The sequence below is a fragment of the Anastrepha ludens genome, chromosome X (genome assembly GCF_028408465.1).
Source record: "Anastrepha ludens isolate Willacy chromosome X, idAnaLude1.1, whole genome shotgun sequence".
NCBI classification, from domain to species: Eukaryota; Metazoa; Arthropoda; class Insecta; order Diptera; family Tephritidae; genus Anastrepha; species Anastrepha ludens.
This window is the reverse complement of record NC_071503.1, coordinates 97,079,158-97,101,780: the sequence shown is the minus strand read 5'-3', so window position 1 is coordinate 97,101,780 and position 22,623 is coordinate 97,079,158. Positions and strand designations below refer to the sequence as shown.

Sequence of the window (22,623 nt, the reverse complement as noted above, 5' to 3'; positions counted from 1 at the left end):
CGTAGAGTCTCTCCTGCCAACAAGTTCTACTTTGGACTAAATGGGTAGTAAAGTCCTCTCTCGACGAACAAAACTAACACTCTACAAGGCTCTCATAATGCACGTCTTAAGGTATGGCGAAGAAGCATGGCCGATGACAACATCCGATGAAGCGACGCTTGGCAACGGCGGATATCGCAAGCGATGGAACGATGAGCTGTATGAGATTTACGATGACGTATGCATAGCGCAGCGAATAAAGATTCAGTGGCTACGTTGGCTGGGTCATGTCGTCCGAATGGATACAAACGCTCCGGCTCTGAAAGTATTTGATGCGGTACCAGCTGGTGGTAGCAGAGGAAGAGGAGGGCCTCCTTAACGTTGGAAGGATCAGGTGTTCCAGTCTTATATTTTCTGCTAAATAGTATCATTTCCGGTTTTTCCGAAGGTGTTTCCCCGAGGTTACTATAACAATGTCATCGGCAAATGAGATTATTTTCCCTCCCATTTTTTCAAGTTCTTGAAGAAGATTATTGTTAAATTTCACAGGAGTGATTACCCCAGCTTGGGGTGTGCCCCTGATCGGGAATTTCTTAGTGGGTGTGTCACCCAGATTGGCGCTTATCGTTCGCCCAGTTAGCATTAGCGTTTATAGAGCGAAACTAGTGCACTCTTTACTCTCATTTCTGTTAGCGACGTTGTAATAGCTTCCGGATATATATTATTGGAGGCACCCGTGATGTCTAGAAAGGCAGCGAGGGTGTATTCCTTATAGTGAAGTGATTTCTCAACCGTGTCAACTAGCGCGAGTGCTGATTTGCCTTTGCTGTATGCATGTTGAGCCGGTGATAGCTTGTTGCTAATTTTTCCTTAGATATGCATATCTAGCAACCGGTCTAGGGATTTTAACAGAAAGTCCTACGGTTTCGTATATGTGGTTTTTCCTCCTTTGGAAATGAATACCACTTTTACTTCTGCCCTTTTTTGCGGATATAATTGAGTCGTGTCGCCGCCTCGAAGATTAGGTATGGTTTAGATCAGTAGGGATGATTCCGTCTCGCCCGGGCGATTTGTAAGGTTTGAAGTTGTCAATGGCAAATTTTACGTTATAATATGGTTTGAAATCTGTTGGGGGGTTCTCGTTGCAGAGACAACCTGGAAAGTGTATCTACATTAGTAATTCTAGTCTTTCTGCACTGCTAGTTGTCCAATTGTCGTTCTCTTTTATGAGGTAGCTCAGATTGCTTGGGCTCATTAATAAAACTTTCCGGAGTCTATGAGTCTCTGAAACCCTTTCTATATTTTGTCAGAAGCCTCTCCAAGACGCTGTTTTTGCTGCCCTTATGGCATACTTTAATCTACGTTGGCATTCCTTGTATCTATCCCACGAGTTAGTTCTCCTCGCTTCGTTATATCATACATAGTTCTGCACACCTTTCTAAGGTCTGCAATATCAGTGGACCATCATGGAGGTTTCGGTTGCCTCTTCTTGTTCTCTGAAGACATGGTGCTTTCGCAGCTTGTTGAAATGCTGAGGTCAGGTCATCAACCGCTGAGTCGAACTGTAGGTCCGAGTCAATTTGGTATGTCGCACCAGGGAGATTGCTGGCCAGTGTGGTTTTAAACACCCCCCATTTTGTGCGTCTGCGACTTATGACCGGCTTTCACTGCTGGGTTGGTAATGAAATATTGTACATTAGGTACCTATGATCTGAGAAGGAGTTGTCTTAAGGCACTCTCCAGTCTTGTAAAATTTGCGCCCCTTGTTCATTGACACAAGTGTTGTGTAGTACTTCCCTTCTCGTAGTAGTTACAAAAGTGGGGGTATTACCTATATTACTAATATAGAGATTGTTGCACAAAATGTACTCACCACCTCTCCAGGATCCTGAAGGCGGATCCCTAATACGATAGTACCTTTCTGAGGGCACTTATTTTCTTCTTCACAAGTGTTGTGTAGTACTTCCCTTCTCGTAGTAGTTACAAAAGTGGGGGTATTACCTATATTACTAATATAGAGATTGTTGCACAAAATGTACTCACCACCTCTCCAGGATCCTGAAGGCGGATCCCTAATACGATAGTACCTTTCTGAGGGCACTTATTTTCTTCCGGGGGTGGGTACTACCCGGGGCAGTGATAGTGTCAGAAGGGTGGGCACCAGGAACCATTGGTTGAACCATAAGGTGTTGCCGACGTTGCTGTGGGTGTTTCTCCTCCCGGAGTTCCCGTGTCACTTGGAGGGACAGGGACCACAAGATCCGTTTGTTCTTTGATAGGGTAGATTTTGCTTGCCAAGAGTTGTGTTTCGAGGGGGGTCTACTGCTGACACTATACGTGGATGGAGTGTCGTCCCCAACTTGTCTTATGACAGGGTTGGGATTGTTACTATGGTGGCCAGCAAGAGGCCTCGTTGCCGTAGAGGCAGTCCCTGAAGGGACGGAGCGGGAGCTAGGCCCCGGCTTAGCCACAGGCTTCACTGCGCTTGTATGGATGGTCTTTTTTATGGAAAGACCTTCCCGAGGGATTGGGTCATGGTTTTGTTGTGCCTTGGTTTTCCGAGGCTAGGTTTTTTTATACATTTCATATTTCATAATCGTCCGCGCTGCTCGACGTGGCGAGTGTGGCGGACTAAGTTTTTTAGGGGAAGAAAGGGGAAACGTCGACCATGGTAGTCCCCTCTACCATGGCAAGGTATTTCTGCCTCCTGAGGTGACCAAGTTTCAGGAGGGTGCCGTTAGAATACAGCCGGATACTCCTGGCTGCAAACCATCCATTGGGCACGGTGACGCGTGAAACCCTGAATTAGGGGAGCAGGGAAGGAAACCAGGCTAAGGAGTAACAGTACATATCGTCGGTACGGTAATCTCCGCATGGTAACAGTAGGATCGTCGGTACGGTAATCTCCGCATGGTGATTGAAGGGTCACCGCCGTTCAGCGGATAGATGGCTAGCCAATACCGATAGGGAGCTTCCCTCTTAAATCGTAGTGGTCCATAATATGGGGGTTAAACCAACAGTTAAGCCTCATCCTTGCGGCAAGGAGACCAACTTAATGAGGCACTGGTCCGAAGAGGAAAATTGCTCACCTAAATGACGACGCGGTAAAACGGGCCGTATGGGAAGTAGCGCCGTCTTGTTGGAACCTAATGTTGTGAAGATCACAGGTTTCATTTTCCGGCATCAAAAAGTCGTTTATCATAGCGCGATAGAGTTCGCCATTCACTGTTATATTGGCGCCAGCTTCGTCTTTCAAGAAATAAGGGCCGATGATTCCTCCAGCTCATAGGTTGCACCGAATGATTATCTTCAATGGTTTAGGGTTGCTCTTTAGTCCAATGCGGAAATTTCGCTTATTGACTTAGCCATTTAGCCAAAAATAGGCTTCATCGTTGAACATGAACCAGAGGCCTGAGCGCGCGATGAACACTTTTCACAGAGCGTCGATTTTCGTAAAACAATTTGCCGCTCTCTGGTATTTACATACACATCTACATATGTACATAGGTGTGGTTTTAGAGCAGAACTGTTATGGGCTTTGACACCTCTAGGTAAATATATAATTATGCCATAATTATCTACATATATGGAGTGTACGTTCATTTATGTACATATGTAATGAATAGCCGCCATGGATTAATTTTCAGCATTTTATCATATTTTTAGTATATTATGTAGTGTTTTGAATTTTTGAGTGGTGCAAAACTCAGTGTGGTGTCTATATCGTCGATGTTCATTCTCTGGTGCCACCTTCTGTATACCCTAAATTCTGAGTCAAGCTCATAGAGAGGCAAGTTTTGTATCATACTTTGCATGATCTCTTATGCATATATGGTGGATGGCCTAAATTATAAAAAGATAAAATTAATTTTGATTGTGTACTACATACATACATACATACCTTTATGCAAGCACCATTTTCCTTTCCATCCTTAGATTTTTCATAAATCTTTTTTATGCTTCTTATCTTTATATATATCACAAGTAGTGGAAAGAATCTGTAATCACATAAGTTATTCTTTCTTTTTTTAATCTTCTCAGTTCGAATGCGATTTCGTTCGTGAAAATATTACGAGTACTTCGCGTTCTAAGGCCTCTGCGTGCCATTAATCGTGCCAAGGGACTTAAGGTAAGGAAAAGAAGTTCGAATTTTGTTATTCGATTTTCGTTTACTTTCTCTTAGTTGTTGTAAGATATTTGTATGAAAAATTGTCCGTATGTAAGGTTTGCTTAAAATATCGTAAACGAATTTTTTTCCTAGAAAAAATCCTAACGTATTATCTGCCTTAACATTTGGGACAATTTGAATATAGGCATACATACATTATACCACTATTTATACTTACATATTTTAAACGAATATCTATAAAGCTGTATGATAGAATAGACTTTCAAGAAAAATAATATTATATTTAAAGAATATATAAGTTCTGAGTATTGCAAGGGACTACTTGATTAAAGCAAAGAACAATTTTGCGCCCAAGAATATGGTTGTCAGCATTTTCAACTCCAGTGACTTATATTGGTATAAACGCACTCTTAAATTTAGCTTTATTATCTTCTCTCTCTTTTCTCAATATATTGCTCACAACAACTTTTAACTCATATTGCTTTTCGCGGAAATTTAGATTGCATGCAAAATTGAAGCTTCTAGCCGTCAAAATGTATGGACAAAAGGCGCAAGAAGACCAACATGGTATAAGATTGTACTAGAGCGCAAATTGGCCGTTAAGGAAGCTTGGGAAGATTTGGACCGTAATTTGCCGCAAAATTTAGTGCCAAAACGTATTTCTTGAAGTTATTATTAAAAATGGGCGACCAATTAATTATTAAAAGTTGTGTTAATATGTTTATATTAATAATTAAGTTAATACCTTTATATGAACATGTTCTTATATTTAGTAAATATTTAAAATGCAACATTAACAACGAAACAAACAATATGAGGTAAAAGTAGTTGAAAAGTTATTAAAACTAAAATTAACAGTGCGTTTGTACGAATATATGGTACTGTACATTTAGATTAGATGTATGATACAGTCAAAAGCAGTACTAAATATGAAATGCACTTTAGGAATGAAGGAAAACTATTTTTCATAGCAGTAAATTTAAATTTTCTGACACCTTGTGATTCTTAAGGAAGTTTTATTTACTTACACAAGCAATACTTGCCAAAAACAAGACTTGCATACATAAATAGTGTCTATAGTAAAGTTACCGTGTTTTTTTCTTTAATGTGCTTACGAATAAATTGGCATGATAGAACCAACATGCTGGATATTAAAGCTCAGATATCTATCTCTCCATACATCGTTTCCTGAAACCATATCTTAATCCTAGAGAAGACTACGTAGATGCAGAAAAACGTGCTGTCTTCTTATCTTTCCCAAGCCAGATAGGACAAGTGGGGCTATCAAGTATGCCAATAAAAAAAAATCAGCCAGCAAACGCCTCAAGCTGTTTATAGTCCGAACTCTTCAGTAAAATAAATATTCAACAGGTTGCTCGGAATCCTCGTAATCGAACAGACAATACAATGTTTTGGATGACTCATCACTGCCTGGTTGTGCGGCAGTTTCCCCTACTTATAAGCCATTGCATTTGAAACGCTTCTTCCTTGTCACTTCTTTCCTTATTACGCCATTACGTAAATCCGTGTTTGAAACTACTAAAAATGAAAGAATTATTTTATCTTCTGAATAGTCGTAAATCGTTGAGCGCAACTTTTAAGTTAGTTGCTAAAAGTTTCGCGCACTATGTGGCAATATCGACCTGTATTAATCAGTTAGCACTAATATACGTCCCAACATACCACCCTCGAAATGCTTGAGACGAAACGCCGTCAATCACTTTCATATTAACGCTTTTTGTCTTCACAAAAAAGGAAATTGATGGGTTCTTTTCCCTGAGAATACCTAGTTCTGAGTGTCATATAAGCATACCATAATAGTGAACACTGGATGAAACAAACGGTGATTCGCCTTGATTCGCTGCTTGAATAAGTGCATATGCATCAATACCGCTCCTCGATATTGGTGAAGTATTGCACACATATCTACCATGCCTTTGTTTACCTGCCGTGGATTTAAAATCCGGAAGCCCTGTCAGAAAGTCACGATCTAAGGCATGAACCAAATCCGATTCATTCGATTGCTCGTCCTTCTTAAGCCCACTTGCTTGTACAAGTATTGTAAACCAGGACCCCTTTAATAGCTTCTTTTTGGTCGTTGACTGTATTAAGTTGTCGCCTGTTAGTTTAGATCCCTCTTTAAGTCTTAGAGGGCCAGTCGTGAACTGTAATACTTTTTTGCCTAAAAACTCGCTTTTCTCAGAAGAATGAGTCGTAGCGTCATTTTGCTGAAAAATGAAGTCAAGGCTTCACAACTATCCTGTTTTCTCTATCATCATGTCGTTTATCACTTTCGTTCAGCGAAAAATAAACGCGCATTTTTATTTTTCGGAAGTTATTAAAAAGTAACGCAGCTGTTTTTATTTCAGTTACCAGTGAGTTCGCCAGTGAGCTAATTATTCTCCAAAAAAGTCGTGTGGAAGTAACCATTTGAATCAAAAGTATTTTAATATAAGTAGTGTCAGGTATGGCGCAAAAAATTCAAAAGGTTTGGCCAATATCAAACCGTTAACCGGCTCTCAGCGATTTTGAAGAAATTGGTAATCATCATCCTTAGCTTCAGAAACTGAATTTCAAGAGTTAATTGTGCAGAACAACTTCAATACTGCATTTTCGAAAATGCAGGCAACTGTATGCCTCTGGGTAAAATGAGTGTCTGAAAGGTATCTTTAAATCCAAGCCAATGCCAGATCATCTCCGGTTAACGTCCGATTAAGGTTGCCCTTGCCAATCCTTTCCTTTATCAAACAAAGATTTGTTCTTATGGTAGAGTGTTAATCTCATGAGAACAAATTAGAAAAGCAATCTAAAGTTAAATAAATATAAATTAAAATTTTTGGTTTCTACAATAGGCGCGCACCTAAACTCACCTGATGGCAGACGATATCCGATAATAGCAAAATTATCCAAAATTACCTATTTTTGAGTACTACTTTATAACCTGATACTAGGAGTAAAACAAGTTCCGTGAGATGACTTGTATCGCTCAACTAGTTTCGATATAGTTAAAGGCCAATACCTTAAAGAGACATTGGCTGCCTCTCTACTTGTTCTCCACGCCGTTATTTGATAGTGTTTTCTTCAAAGATTACGTACAAATCCAGACATTTTCTAACCCTATTATTTATATTTTTCTCATTTATAACTGCCTCAAATGGATTTGTATTAAATATTTACGGAACTGGGTCTGAAATAAATAGTGACTTATTGAGTTAGATACCCGTTTCGTTTAAAGTTCCTTCAGTTTTTCTAATACATACATATGTACATTGGCTTTGTCGCCACGTACATACTTATTTTCGCCGAAGTTTTGAGTTAGAGTTGAAGAAAATACACTAAATATGTCTTCCGTAGACCTGAAATAGTTTTTCTTTAAATAACAAAATAAGATTTGAGAATAAAACCACTTATTCTAACTATTTTGTTAAGCTACTGACACGGTTTTATTTACATATAAGTATATCTACACACAAGTGCATTTTCCCCGATTAATATACACTAAGGTTATTGGATCTAAACTGCCATTAGTATTATATAAATCATGTATGTACATACTTAAATGTATTTACAATTCAATGTACTGTATACTATTCATGTATGCATAGCTTAAGAAAACATAAGAATATATTAATAACAAAAATAATAGAATACAAGATTGCGCCATCCCAAGCGCCGAGTCGTCAGTACAGAAAATAAGCAAACAAAAGGAAGAAAAAGAACAAGAGAAAGTGAGTGGAAAGCTAAGAATGATACAATGCAACACCAGGACAGAAAGATTTGTTTATTTTCTGTAATGTCGTCAGTCAATTGTAAAATTCGCGAACAACAAAGGAGCGATATTCGAATGGCGCCACTTATGTATTCTCTATATCGTGTATCAATAAGAACCAAGCATTAAGAAAATATTACCTATTTCATAAATAAAGTACATATGTATGTAAATATGTTCATATAACTATGGAAAAGTGAATATGGACTAAAGCATATTATTTTCATTTTGTTTTTATAATATTATATTATTATAGCATGTAGTTCAATGTGTAATAGTGGCTGTCAAGACAATTGGAAATATTGTCTTAGTGACTTGCCTTCTGCAATTCATGTTTGCCGTAATAGGAGTCCAGTTATTTAAGGTATGATTTTGTGAGTTCTTTTTTATTTTCTTTCTCCTTTCTTTTATACATTTCAATTTCTCGAGTTGGAAAAGATATATCCTTTTGAACCGCTGCTTTAGCAACTAAACGAATTGGCTATACAAAATATTAACAAAGAAATTAAAATTATTTCAATGTGTTGACAAACGAATTTGTGGTTTTGAACGGTTAGCCTATGAGCGAATGTTCATAATATAAATTTCTATACTATTTTTATTTAAATTTACAATTATTCATTACGGATTACTTAGCTCAACAATTATGTGCTAGAATTTACCCGATGATACGAAGATTTATATTCATTAATATATATATATATGTATATATAAATAATATGTACATATGTAGTAATTACCACTATACATTAAAGCTTTTGTCAGAAGATTTCATATTACTAAATTTGCTTTTGATTTCATGATTTTACTAAAATTTGTTTTCGTAATTGGAGTTATTTGTTTAAGTATATGATAAATTAACTGTTTGGTTTTAAATTTACCATTCCGTTTTTTGTATGTATTTGCATTTCTTAACTGTGTCTGATACGAGCTAAATTTGTTTAACTAATGATATTCGGCTTATTTTCATTTCATTGAACGTTATTCAAATAACAGCTGCTTCTTACAAACGTTTGCAAAAAATAACAAAATATGTCGCTCAAATCATCATAACTCAAATTGAACATCAGTTTTAAATTCACATACATATGTACAACAAAAGACCTTACCCGTTTCTGAATATGACTGTAGATGTAATTTAATGTGTATGTTGTAAATGTTGTGTGTTACTAAACTCCTTGTGAATATAGTTTGGTCATATGTTCAAAATAATATTTGAACTTCGGTGATTAAATAAGTTAAAGAAATAAGTCTAGTATAATTATTAGTAGGCTCTATAGTAAGTAAGGTTTTGAGCATAGTTGCATAAATATTTTATTGCGGCCTTAAGGCATGTTCCGGGAATTAAAAATTGAGTGATGTATTGCTTACATACATAATTCCCAAAAACAAAAGAATCGAAAGCTTAATTTCAATAGTGAATTCTTTGGACTACTATTATGAAAGGAGAAATTTTAGCAATATGTTCAATATAATAACAACTTGTGTAATTTCAAGCTTTTTTCTTTTTGAACACCCTGAATTGTCCCTGCAATTTATTATATCAGGTGCTTTTTTAGAGGTTGAGAACTTAAAATGACAATGCAAAAAGGAAATATTGTTGGAATGAATTTGTTTTTAAAATCTGGTTAATAATTTCATGGCATTTATTTTCTGAGTATGGTATCCGGCATATGTCCGCCGCGTTAATGGTGGCTTGAATATTGCAATATGTAAATCGATTGTTAAGTGCGCTGTATAGCAAGTTCCGCCGTCTTGTTGGAACCAAATGCCGTCGATATTTGGCTGATTAATATTCGGAAATATATATACCAGGAGCATTTACCTCTAGTTTAAATTAGTTTAGAAAATTAGAAAAGATTAAGTAATTCGTTTGATATAAGAAAACTAAAGTGAACATCTCTTTGTAATACTTTCACAAGTTGTTCCAATAATTTGCAAGTAGAGTGTTGTAAAATCCCTGTTAAATTAAGAAATGGTGTCCAGAGGTTAATTTAAAGTACAATGGGCACATTGATACGTTCCGTATTAAAGAAAATGGTGTGCATATTTTTAATTTTTTTAGCGTATATTTACATTCTGTCAAAAAAGTACCGGGCATTGTTTGATAAAACGCAAAATATTTGTTTAATCATCAAAATTTATTTTGTCGCCTTCAAAATAGGCTCCGTTCAAAGGAATGCACATACGCCAACGATTAGCCCAGTCATCAAAGCACCTTTTAAACGAGTTTGAAGGGATCTTCTTCAGCTCTTTCAGCGAGTTCTGCTTAATTGCCTCTATCGACTCAAAGCGGCGTCCGCGAAGTGGCAATTTAAGTTGTAAGAAAAAGGAAAAGTCACAGAGGCTAAATTCGGTGAATGCGGCGGTTGTTTAATAATATTTGTCGAGTTTTTGGTCAAAAAAGTGTTCACAAAGTGTTCACCTTGCGAGACGGTGCGTTATCATGGTGTAAGATCCATGAGTTTCCACAAATTGAGCCGTTTCCTACGCACATTCTCTCCAAATAATATTCTTCACTTACCGTAGAACTATTTGGAACGAATTTCGAGTGCACAACACCATGATAATTAAAGAAAACGAGTAACATGACTTTCACTTTTGATCGACTTTGACGTGGTTTTTTGGGTTTCGTCTCAGTTGGATAGCGCCATTAGGCCGCCTGTTGGCTGGTTCGCATGCCAAACTCATATATTCACGTCTCATCACCTCTTATGATGCGTTGGATAAACGTTGGGTTCGAATTCACTTGCTCAAGCATGTCTTCAAGGTGGCCGATGAATTTTTTTAAAGAAATTCAACTTTTTGGAACGAGTCGAGCAGCTACGCGTCTCATGCGCAATTGATTGAATTGACTTTGTCTGTTCTGGGCTGTTGTTTTTGCGCCGATCTATGTCATGACTGCTAGTTCGCGCAACATCGACTTTCGCTTAGTGATCTTTGGCCAACCGCAACCATTCTCGTGATGATATCTGGTAACATTGCCCTCCGCTTTGGTCTAATCGTCCCGATCAATATAGAGCCAATCTCTCCAGGTGAACTACTTTGATTTTCCCCTGTACAGATTTTTATTGCCGTATTTGATGCAGCACATTATTCATCCCGCTCTGTACTTCCCAGGAAGCCTTAAGTTTTGGAAAAGATCTTTTCTTTCATTGCAAATTGTAAATAAATGCCAAATTACCTTCAGTGAATCCTTCATCTTGTTATTGTTTAGCTGAATATGTTGCCTCAAATGATGGTGTAGTTCTTCCATGCCATCCTGCTGTGGTTCCCATTGACTACCTTCGTCCACATGTAGCTGATACTCCAGAAAGATCCAGTAGAGCAAAGCGATTAGCCTCTAAATTATTGGGCCGAAAGGCCACTAGATTTGCACACGTGTGTAAAAAGAAATTAAAGCTAAAACACGAAAGTATGGGTGCGGAAGAAATATGCGGTCTGAAAATGTGAAACCGTAGCAAAAGAGACATCCGCTCAGCGCGAAAGATAGTCGGTGACTCCATAAAAAATTAAACCGTCAAATAGATACGTCAACAGGCTAAATCTAAGGTATAAGCAATTTATCATAATATTGCTCACTAACACCCAGCTTAAAGTTTATGTGCTTAAGAGAGTCCACATTCGTCTCTTTTTTATGAGCTTATAACAGAAAGAAAAGAAGAGAACATCGTTCACTTCTGACTTTGATGCAGTATAAGTATCATACCCATCGGGTTTGAGCACTGAATCCAGCTCAGCCGTTTCAAGTGCACTGCAGAAGGTTCTATAAGAGTCCAATTTAGATGATCTAATTTTCTTCTTACATTCCTTCCTCAGTTCACCGTAAGCAGTCCGGTCCGCTTCCAACTGAGTTTTAAGAGTTTTGTTGAGAAGTTTTCTGTAAATTTTTCGGAGTTTTGAAAGTTTAGGATACCACTAAGGGACTACCTTACACTCTCTTCTCCTACGTTCCGGGCACACCTTCTCGTAACTCTCAATTAAAATTCTCCACACTGTGTTTGTAGCTTCTTCAATCGCAGTTATTGTCCGGAGTTTGGAAACGTCAGACGGGAATCTTTATCGGTTACTTTCCAAATAGTGATATGATCTAATATTTTGTAGTTTGATAATGTCATATCAATCACTTCCTATATTCTGCTGGTTACAAAAAGTTGGGCTGATGCCAACGTTCTGTACAACAAAGCGAAATGAAATCCACGAACTTATGCCCCTTGAAGTTACAACGATTGTCCCTACCTCTTTACCCTCTAGTCGATACTTTATCTTAGCTGCAACTAAGTCTTGACAACAAATAAAAGGAGATCCCCACTTTATATCTCCCAAGCACTGTATTTGTCTTTTAGGCACCCACGGTTCTTGTATATTATGTGAGGATTTGAGTGCAGTTTCTCATGGTTGCGGGAAATGAAATGTTTCGTGTCAAAGGGGTAGTCATAATTTAATTTTTACACCTTGCCCATGTCTGAATCAAGAACTGTAACAAGTACCCTTCCAAGATTCAGATATAGGCGTATTCCATAGTTAGACCGTGTGACCTTTAAAGACTCTGAGTCCACGGGTCAATAATCTCTCTCTTTGTTGTCTGATAGCGAGGGATATTACTGAGTTAATTAGCATCCATTGCAGACGAAGAGCTCCAATTTCCCCGAGAGTCCCGCTTAACTCTGGCACAATTACGTTCTGGACACTGTAGCAGGTTAAACTCCTACCTACCCAGAATCGACCCCGACATACTAAATACGGAAAGAAATAACGTTGCTCCAGGAATCAATCCTTTTATTTTTATTGACTTTGTAGATGAGTGGTTTGCTTCGAGCCATTCGCGAGCTATATCCGACACGTTTCAAGGACCTGCGAACTGTTTTCGAATGGACTTCTTTCATAATCTCTTCAAGAACTTCTGATAACACTAGCGTTGATGTAATTTTTGGATTCGTTTTTATTTTTCTTATTATATGGCGTTCATCACTGGGGGTCAGTTTGCGAGATCTTCCAGAATTAGTTCGCCTCTTAAGATTTGTTTCCCCTTTAAAACGTTTTATTATGCCTTAAATAGTAAAACGACTTCGATTCACCATTTGACCGATATCTGCATATGATTTGCCCTCAATATGGATATGCAAAATTATTTTTCTTTCAGCTTCAGTTCTGCCTGATTGTTTCCCACCCATAATGTATTAATAACGCGAAATGAAGACTTGAAATGACGAAATAAGTTGAGTTTCGAGGGATCATATTCATAACGGGACTTACTGGAAAGCATAGGCTGCTTCGTTAGTAAAATGAAATCAGTTAAAATTTATACTTTGTGTGAATAATTTTGTCCCTTGAAAATATGAGGAATCATATGATTTTCGTTAATAGTTTATTTACGGAGTTAAGTTTTGTTAAGTTTATGTTAGTTTTAAATAAACAATATATTTGTGTATTTTTGTTAGAATAACATTCTTAAATGCATTAATTTTGTCTGAAAATACAGCTTATTGATTAGAAAATCAGTTGTTGTGTGATTAATTTTGTCTGCATATGTATATATTGGGTTGGGGAATAAGTTCATAGAGTTCTTATATTTTCTTTTATTTTACAACGATTTGTTTGCTTTTTGGCAAAGAGTAAGTATTCATTCGATAGGAATTTTTCTGCTCTACAAAACTATGCTAATTGTCTGTTTGAGTTATTTAATTTTTTATTAGTTTCTAGGCTTAGAAATGGAATACCCAGCAGGGTATTTCGACACCTGCCACCGAGGTCAAAAAAGGTGCGAAGCAGCCAGGGACATTTGCTACTTGTATGGAGAAGGTGTCATAGGCGAGTCTTCTGCATGGAAATATGATAGTTTGCTAGACATGGTCAACCCATACTTCTTCACGACGACGCTAGGTCCCATATTGCACAAGTCGCCAAAGCCGCACTCCATGAGCTCAAATGGGAGGTCCTTCAGCATCCACCGTATTCTCTGGACTTTGCACCGACTGATACCACCTTTTCCGCTCCCTGTCAAACCATATGAAGGGCGGTAGCTTCGATAACAAAGAGGTCCTTAAAAATTGGCCCAATAACTTCTTTCACACCAGACCAGGCTATTTTTGTCGGAACGGCATCAACAAATTGGTCGAGAGGTGGGAAGAGGTTGTAAACAGCAACGGCGAATATATAATTCATTAACTTAGTGATATAATTTTGGTTTTTTGTTTAAATAAAAGTTTTCGGTAAAAACGATACGAACTTATTCCCCAACCTAACATGCATACATAGGTATATAACATAAGATATGTTTCGTATCCATGCCGACATATGTTTGAACGTATTACAGTATGAGTTGACACCGTAAGTTTGAAAGAGGACAAATGTAGCCACTTAAAATATGCAGCAACCTCAAGTTCGTTGTTCTGACTCTTGCTTACGCTTTAACTTTTTACTCTCAAGCAGAATCAGATGGAACCAACGAAAAGTTTGTATGGTGATAAGCATGATGGAAATGATAATGAGATGGCGCCTATTCTGGTCTCGTGACTTTGCTCTCAGCGAATTTGGCAAGGAGTGACGTCACGCTTGCGTGCAGTGTGACCAGATTACTATTTCCGTAAACTGATTTAGCATTTTTTTTGTTCTCTACCCTCGGAGTTTTTATTTATTTTCTTTATTTAATGTAGTCAAAAAACATAAAGATTCTTAGTCACTATTAACTTACTGCTAATATAAACAATATATTAATAGAATAACACATAAAACGAGCTAAAACTAAAATACAAGTTGACTAAAAAAATATAATTATATTAGCGAATTAAATGACAAAGGAGAAAAATTGATTTAGAGTCCCAGCAATAAGGGCATTGGACTTGAAATTCATTTTGAATATCTTGAGATAAAAAGGGTGAGAGCTTCGAAGTTTTGTTCCCGTTTTGTTCTCGTGATAGCAAATTGGTGATAAGGTCTCCAAATAAATGAATCATAATTTAGTTTTTTCTTCCTGACATTTTTCTAGCCTCTCCTAATAAATATGTGATGTTTACGGTTATATAAAATACTAGCAAACCCGGCCCCCTTCGCTGGGCACACTAAAATAGAATAGATATGGTTTAGAACTGAAAATATATGATTTTCATATTATTTATTTCTTTATTCTTTATTCAAGCGCATTGGCATAAACAATATTTTTTGTTTTTCTATTTGTTTTTGAGTAAATATAAAATATAAATTGAAAATCAGGAAAAAAGAAGATTGTTTTTAAATTTCAAATTAACGCATATGAATAAACAATCGTCTGTTTTCCTGATCATCCATGAATTTTTCGTTTCAATTTATATGTTTTATTAAGCATTGGAGCTTTTTTAACCATTATCCATTTATATTTTTCAAAAAAAAAAAACGAAAAAAAATTTTTTTTCCACGAACACATAATTTCATTCGGATTTCACATTAAATTCTCAAATTTCGTAAGAAATTATTCACTGTTCCAAAATCCACTCCAAAAAAATTCACAAACAATTTTTAAATGATGCACTTACGTTTTTTTCCTTATGGCATCCAAATCAGAAAGAAATATTCACACATTGTAACTCACACTGTCAATTTGACAGTTCAGTTCCGCCCCAAGCGTTAAAAAAGTAAGCGACATTATGGCTGGTTCAAAAGAACGCTGTACCCGTTGCCAGTGCTTCGAATTACAACCAAACTTTACGAAACCCATTTTCAATACTTACTTAACAATGTGCGTAAGTTTGGTTTAATTCGGTGCAAAGACACGGCTGGTCCACGTTTTGGCATATATTTCGAGACCCTAGTCATCAATAGGTATGAAAATTACCCCGTATTAGAGCACTTATCAACAGCTTTCATTTGATACCCATATTGTACATACACAACCAAAGGTTACCCGGGTCCACGTTTTGGCCTATATCTCGAGACCCCAGTCACGGAGCGGCATGAAAAATACTCTGTAATAAAGCATTCACCAACAGCTTTCATTTGATACCCATATTGTACATACACGTCCGAAGGTTACCCGGGTGCACGTTTTGACCTATATCTCGAGACCCTATCTACCAATAGGTATTCAAACTATACGGAAATCATCTTCAATACCTACTTAACAATGTGTGTAAGTTTGGTTTAATTCGGTGCAAAGACACGGCGGGTCCACGTTTTGGCATATATTTCGAGACCCTAGTCATCAATAGGTATGGAAATTACCCCGTATTAAAGCACTTATCAACAGCTTTCATTTGATATCCGTATTGTACAAACACATTCTAGGGTCCACGTTTTGGTCTCTATCTCGAGACCCTAGTCACGGAGTGGATGGAAATACTCTGAACTAAAGCATTCACCAACAGCTTTCATTTGATACCCATATTGTACATACACATCCGAAGGTTACCCGGTGTCCACGTTTTGACCTATATCTCGAGACCCTATCTACCAATAGGTATCCAAACTATACCGAAACCATCTTCAATACCTACTTAACAATGTGTGTAAGTTTGGTTTAATTCGGTGCAAAGACACGGCGGGTCCACGTTTTGGCATATATTTCCAGACCCTAGTCATCGATAGGTATGAAAAGTACCCCGTATTAAAGCAATTATCAACAGCTTTCATTTGATACCCATATTGTACATACACAACCAAAGGTTACCCGGGTCCACGTTTTGACCTATATCTCGAGACCCCAGTCACGGAGCGGCATGAAAAATTCTCTGTACTAAAGCATTCACCAACAGCTTCAATTAGATATCCATATTGTACAAACACATCCGAAGGTTACCCGGGTCCACGTTTTGACCTATATCTCGAGCCCTATTTCCAAAATAAAATATAATCTATGTTACTCGTGGATGATGTAGCTTTCGAATGGTGAAAGAATTTTTAAAATCGGTCCAGTAGTTTTTGAGCCTATTCATTACAAACAAACAAACAAAGTTTTCCTCTTTATAATATTAGTATAGACTAATAATTAAAAAAAACGGATGTAGGGTATTTCTACCTGAAACACATATGGTCCATGAGCGTAGAGGGACATTTTTGCTTCTGCACGTTCATGAAACACATGTGGTTTATATACGCCCTGACGCACATATGGCTCAGGAACGTATCAGTGCTTATCAGGCGCACGTTTCCTGAACCATATGTGGCTCAGCAGACAGGAACGAGTTAATTATGTGGGAATTACTAATATAGAACGTGAAAGTAGCGTTTTATTTCGCTGTAAAATTGTATGTGCATATAATTACATGGAATTCAGTACATACATAGATACATATGTACATATGTCCGAAATGAAATAATGCGAGCGATTCGTAAATACATACATACATACGTCACCATACGATGTAATTCAACATTAATGAGGTGTGGTGAAATTATCGCTTAACGCCTGTTGCTTCATTCGGTTGACAGCGAACAAACACACAAACAGCTTTTTTTGGAAAAAGAGCTGCTTTTGTTTAAACAATTTTGGTTAAATAACAAATATATCAATTTTTTTTTTGATGCAGAACAAAAGTAAATATTTCAAAGTTAAACTCTAAGAAAGTTTCATTTTAATTGGTTGATTCGTTTATGATTTATGGCCTTGAAAACAAAAAAATTATGTTTTTTTGCCACATTTTGACCGATTGCCACGCCTCCTTTATATATTTCTTCACATTATATTGATATAAACCTTCCTCTTCAATCAATCTATCTTTAAAAAAAAACCGCATCAAAATCCGTTGCGTAGTTTTAAAGATTTAAGCGTATACGGGGACATAGGGACAGAAAAAGCGACTTTGTTTTATAATACGTAGTGATATGTAAGTTTCCTAAAAATTATTTATTGTAAATAATTCAATTTTTATTTAGTTTTAGTTCTATTTAGCTTTACTTTTTTATCATCTGGTCGCACTTCCTATTATTGTTGGTGTTGGTGATTATTTGTGCGTGTGTTAAGCAGGCGCAGACAAAAAACGTTGTATGGTATTTACATATTATACACATAAAACTTAACGGAGGTGGGGTAAAAGTGGTGGCGTACGCTGATGATGTGGTGCTAATGGTGTCAGGACTGTGTCCAAATACGATCAGTGGGATCATCCAAAGGGCGTTAGGCGAGCTTAACTCTTGGGCCACAGGATGTGGGCTAAGTTTAAACCCGCGTAAAACAGAACTTATGCTTTTTACCACCAGATACATGGTACCAACTTTCACCCTACCAAAGATCAACGGACAAACTCTGTCACTATCAACCAGTGCAAAGTACTTAGGAGTAATTCTGGACTCCAAACTTAGCTGGAAGTTAAACGTCGAAGAACGGGTAAGGAAAGCAGAAATTGCTTTATATGCCTGCAAACGTATGCTTGGAAGAAGATGCCGGCGCTAGACCAAATGTGTACGTCGGCGACATCAACTTCGCGAGGCCTCTTTACTTCGCAGTGAAAGAAAACGAAAAATTAAGGGAACCAAATTATAAAATAATTTATGAGTATACGGAGTTTTATTGTTAATAAAATGATGACAAAAAATTATTACACACAGAAATTAAAATAGTCGAAGTTTTCGTCTTTCAGACTCACTTAATTTTTTCAGGATTGTGTCGTAGTTAAGTCTAGCCGCTATTTCAGCTTCGATTGACAGAACTGATAACGCGGGTAGTCTGTCTTGGCTCATTGTGCTTCTCAAATGGGTTTTTATCAATTTCAACTTTGAGAAGCTTCTCTCAGCGGAAGCTGTGCTGACCGAAACTGTGAGCATGATTCTAATTGTAATATAAACATTTGGATATATCTCCTCTAAATTATTTTCTAAAATGTATTGGATGAGTTGTTTCGCGTCGTTGATAGAGTCTGGTGAATTAGTTTTAAAAAGCTAAAGTTCTTCATATAGTTCGAAAGGCTGTATGTCACTGTTTTCGCCTTCCCGAAGTCTTGTACCTAAATCAATACAATGCTTGAGAAGATCCTCTTTTGGCATAGATTTCAAATAATTGATATCATAAATAAAACTAAATTGCTCAAAATATTCATTGAGCGCTGTAAATCGACATTCAGTATCGACTATTATAGCATCTACCATTGTGTTAAAATAATTAACTCTGAACTGCATTTCAGGAGATTCAACTGGTTCATCAGTATGTTCGTAACTAAGCATTCGTTTTTTCCTGGCTATTCTTTTTTCCTTAAATTGAGACTGAATTTCATAAGTACTTTTCTCCACAAATAATCTAGCTTCTGTTACGCTTTTTTCAAATCCTGTATTTTGGAATTCGTGAATCCAGCTACAAAATGAGCGGAAAGTATCAATAGCGACTAGCAAGTTGACTTGAACCGATTGCCATAGTTTACTTATAATATATTGTTTACACGTAGCAAAACCTCATACCACACGTGTAATGCAACAATAAACTCAAAAGTTAGCATTTCCTTTAAGACTGCTTCACTGTCGCTTAGAGTTTTGGAATCATCAGTTTTATTTTTCAGTTCATTCACATATTCGATGACATCATCAAGTTGTACAAATATTGCTTTTACTGCTCCGATTCTACTCTCCCATCTCGTTTCAGACAGAGTTTGTAAAGTCAATTTTAATTTATTTTTTACTATCTCCCAACGCTTGCTTGACTTTGAAAACAGCACATAGATTTTATTGATACGAGTAAAGCCGAAAAATGTTTTGGCTGTCGTTGAAGAGTTTGCTGCATCTATCAATAGTAAATTCCAACTGTGGCATCCGCATGGTGTAAAGAATGTTCTTGGATTTATATTGAGTATTCTTGTTCTGATACCTTTGTTAATTCCGACCATATTGACGCCATTATCATATCCCTATCCTCGACAGTTTTGGATATCTAGATCATTTCTTTCCAGTTCTTGTAATATTGATTTTGTTAAAATAATAATAATGTTATTTTATTAACAATTTTCTTTTTCGGAGTTATTGATATGCGCCCCGACCAGTAAATACCCCGGCTACGTCTCGGCGCCGCCCCCTCCCTTTGACTTCAAAGTCGTTAAAAATTTGAAGTTAAAAGTTGGCTTACCTGAACATTAGGTATGAAATTAATAACAAATAACGTAAAACTTTTATCCACTAGAACTGTGCACTAGAACGTCGGGGTGATAACTTTACAATACAATAAAAAGAAACTTTGCGTTTGCGAGTCTGCAAGTTGCCGTATGAAAAAAATGACTCTCACAGACAAATGAAATATAGATAAATAAATTAAACAACACGGGGATTCCCCGTCCAGAGTCTCGTGCGCCGTGCGCGAAATCGAACGTTTTCGCACTACCCGATTATACGATATTGGTATCGGACGCTCATAATGAAGAGCACACACACACATTATGTTTCTATATATGCTAAATTAAGATCTTTTGCACATAAAACTAATTTATTTATTGCATTCATAGGTTTACCTACACCCATGAATTCAATAAATAAATAAATGATAAATGCCACACACATTACTTACAAACATTTTCACCCAATACAGATATCGTGTCGGGTAGTGTGTGTGAGAACGCTCATTAGGGCGAAGCCAGGATGATTGGCGAAACGAAAATAAATAGGTAATTCGTTTTTCTGCGAGGCCCCCTCAGCCGCGAGGCCGTCGGCGGTGGCCGACGTCGCCGACGCCTAGCGCCGCCACTGATTATGGCTGTATAAGGCGGTTATACGACCAATTTTAACGTATGGCTCGGTAGTTTGGTGGAAAGCTCTAGAGAGAGAGTACAATACCAAATTACTCGGCAGAATACAAAGATCAGCCTGCGCAATAACGGTCGGTGCAATCAGATCATGTCCTAGAGAGGCTCTCAATGCCTTGACACACGTTATTCCAATAGACCTACATATAAAGAAGACGGCAACCATGAGTGCATTTAGGTTAAATGAAGCGGGTCGCTGGAAAGAAAAAACTTATGGTCACGCTAGTCTATTATTGCGACAAACTCAGTTAACCTCGGTGAAGACTGACTACATCGTCCCGATGGTAACGTTCAATAGGAATTTTGCCACGCTATTTCCATCTAAAAAAGAATGGAATAAGGGATTCTCTCTAAACAACTTCGATACCACAGTCTATACAGATGGCAGTAAAATGGATTGTGGTGTCGGAGCTGGTATATATTCTCAGAGACTTGGAATTGAAAAATCTGTGCGTCTCCCTAATACCAGTAGCGTCTTCCAAGCGGAAGTACTAGCAATTGGGGAAGCCTGTAGGTTACTAATCGCAGATTTGTCTTTTAAGGGCAATATCGCTATTCTTTCGGATAGCCAAGCTGCAATCCAGGCGCTGGATGCGACTATAACAACCTCTCACCAACTTGAGTGAAAACCATAGAGCAACCTTAATTTGGGTCCCGGGACACTGGAACATAGAAGGTAACGAAAAAGCTGATGAACTGGCAAGAGGGGGATCTGCCATGAATAGCGCTCTTGCAGTACCAGTACTCACTCCAGTAGGTGCGATCAAGAATGCAATTTCCCTAAAATACCTTCGAATTGCAGAGTGTAGATGGAGAGACCAGACGAAATGCAAAATCAGCAGAACGTTATGGCCCACCTACAACCTCAAGCAATCGTCGACATTAATAAACATGAAACGACAGGACACCTGTAGACTTACGGCAGTCATAACTGGCTTCTGGTCTATCGGAGAACAAGCCGCCAAAATGGGCATCCCTCACAACACATACTGTCATAGTTGTAAACAACCGGAGAAAAAAGAAACAATCTTCCATTTTCTCTGTGAATGCCCTGCCCTATGGAAGGACAGAATGTCAACCCTGGGCAAACCGCTGTTCGAGAGTCTCGAGCAGCTGTCTGGCGTAGACGTCAACAACCTAATAAGGTTCCTAAACCGCACAGACTCGATATAGTCCTGCTGTAAATAACTGTTAAACAATTTGGTAACGAGGATGTGGCAACAAAATGGTGCGGAAGCGCTAGTTGGATTCTGGATGAATCAGCACTCTAACCAACCAACCCAATTTACATATTTGTGTGTGAAAAGAAGTGAGAAGTGGAAGAGGCAGCAAATGGTTCAATTTGGGTGCAGAGCTAGTTTAAAAGGCGAGATAAGTGTTCGCATATACATTTTTTTCACACTTTCTATATTGGCGTTTTTGTCTACTTCTTTATATTTTCTAATAAAATTTGCCACGATTTTATTTTCACATTGCTCTTCTTATACATATGGTGCTGACTTTAAAAAAAAACTATAAGTTGCTCAATAAATGGTTTACTTTACATGTGCACACTTCGAAATATAGAAAGTGTAAAAAAAATATATATTTAAATGCGAAAATTCTTGTCGCCCTTTACACTACTCCTGCACCCAAATTGAAAGAACTTTTTTCTTCGTCCGCTCCTCCTTTTTTTCACGCACAAATAAATACCATCTTCTTCTTCTTAATTGGCGCTATAACCGCTTACGCGATTTTGGCCGAGTTTAACAAAGCGCGCCAGTCGTTTCTTTCTCGTGCTAACCGGCGCCAGTTGGACACACCAAGTGAAGCCAAGTCCTTCTCCACCTGATCTTTCCAACGCAGAGGAGGCCGCCCTCTTCCTCTGCTACCACCAGCTGGTACCGCATCGAATACTTTCAAAGCCGGAGCGTTTGTATCCATTCGGACGACATGACCCAGCCAACGTAGCCGCTGGATCTTTATTCGCTGCGCTATGTCTATGTCGTCGTAAAGCTCATACAGCTCATCGTTCCATCGTCTGCGATATTCGCCGTTACCAACGTGCAAAGGTCCAA

General features: G+C 37.7%; 1 protein-coding gene across 2 annotated transcripts in view; it reads left to right on the top strand.

Annotated features, from left to right (window-relative positions):
• Positions 1–4,023: 4,023 nt before the first annotated feature.
• Positions 4,024–22,623, top strand: part of LOC128869643 (voltage-dependent calcium channel type D subunit alpha-1-like) — a 141,844-nt gene continuing 123,244 nt past the window's right edge. The window contains exons 1-2 of one of the 2 annotated variants that reach the window (XM_054112215.1): positions 4,024–4,108; positions 8,134–8,241. In XM_054112215.1, the coding sequence (XP_053968190.1) occupies positions 8,209–8,241 (33 nt within the window). In that variant the 5' untranslated portion in view covers positions 4,024–4,108; positions 8,134–8,208. The remainder of the gene's footprint in view (positions 4,109–8,133; positions 8,242–22,623) is intronic. The other variant, XM_054112216.1, reaches the window with a different exon arrangement.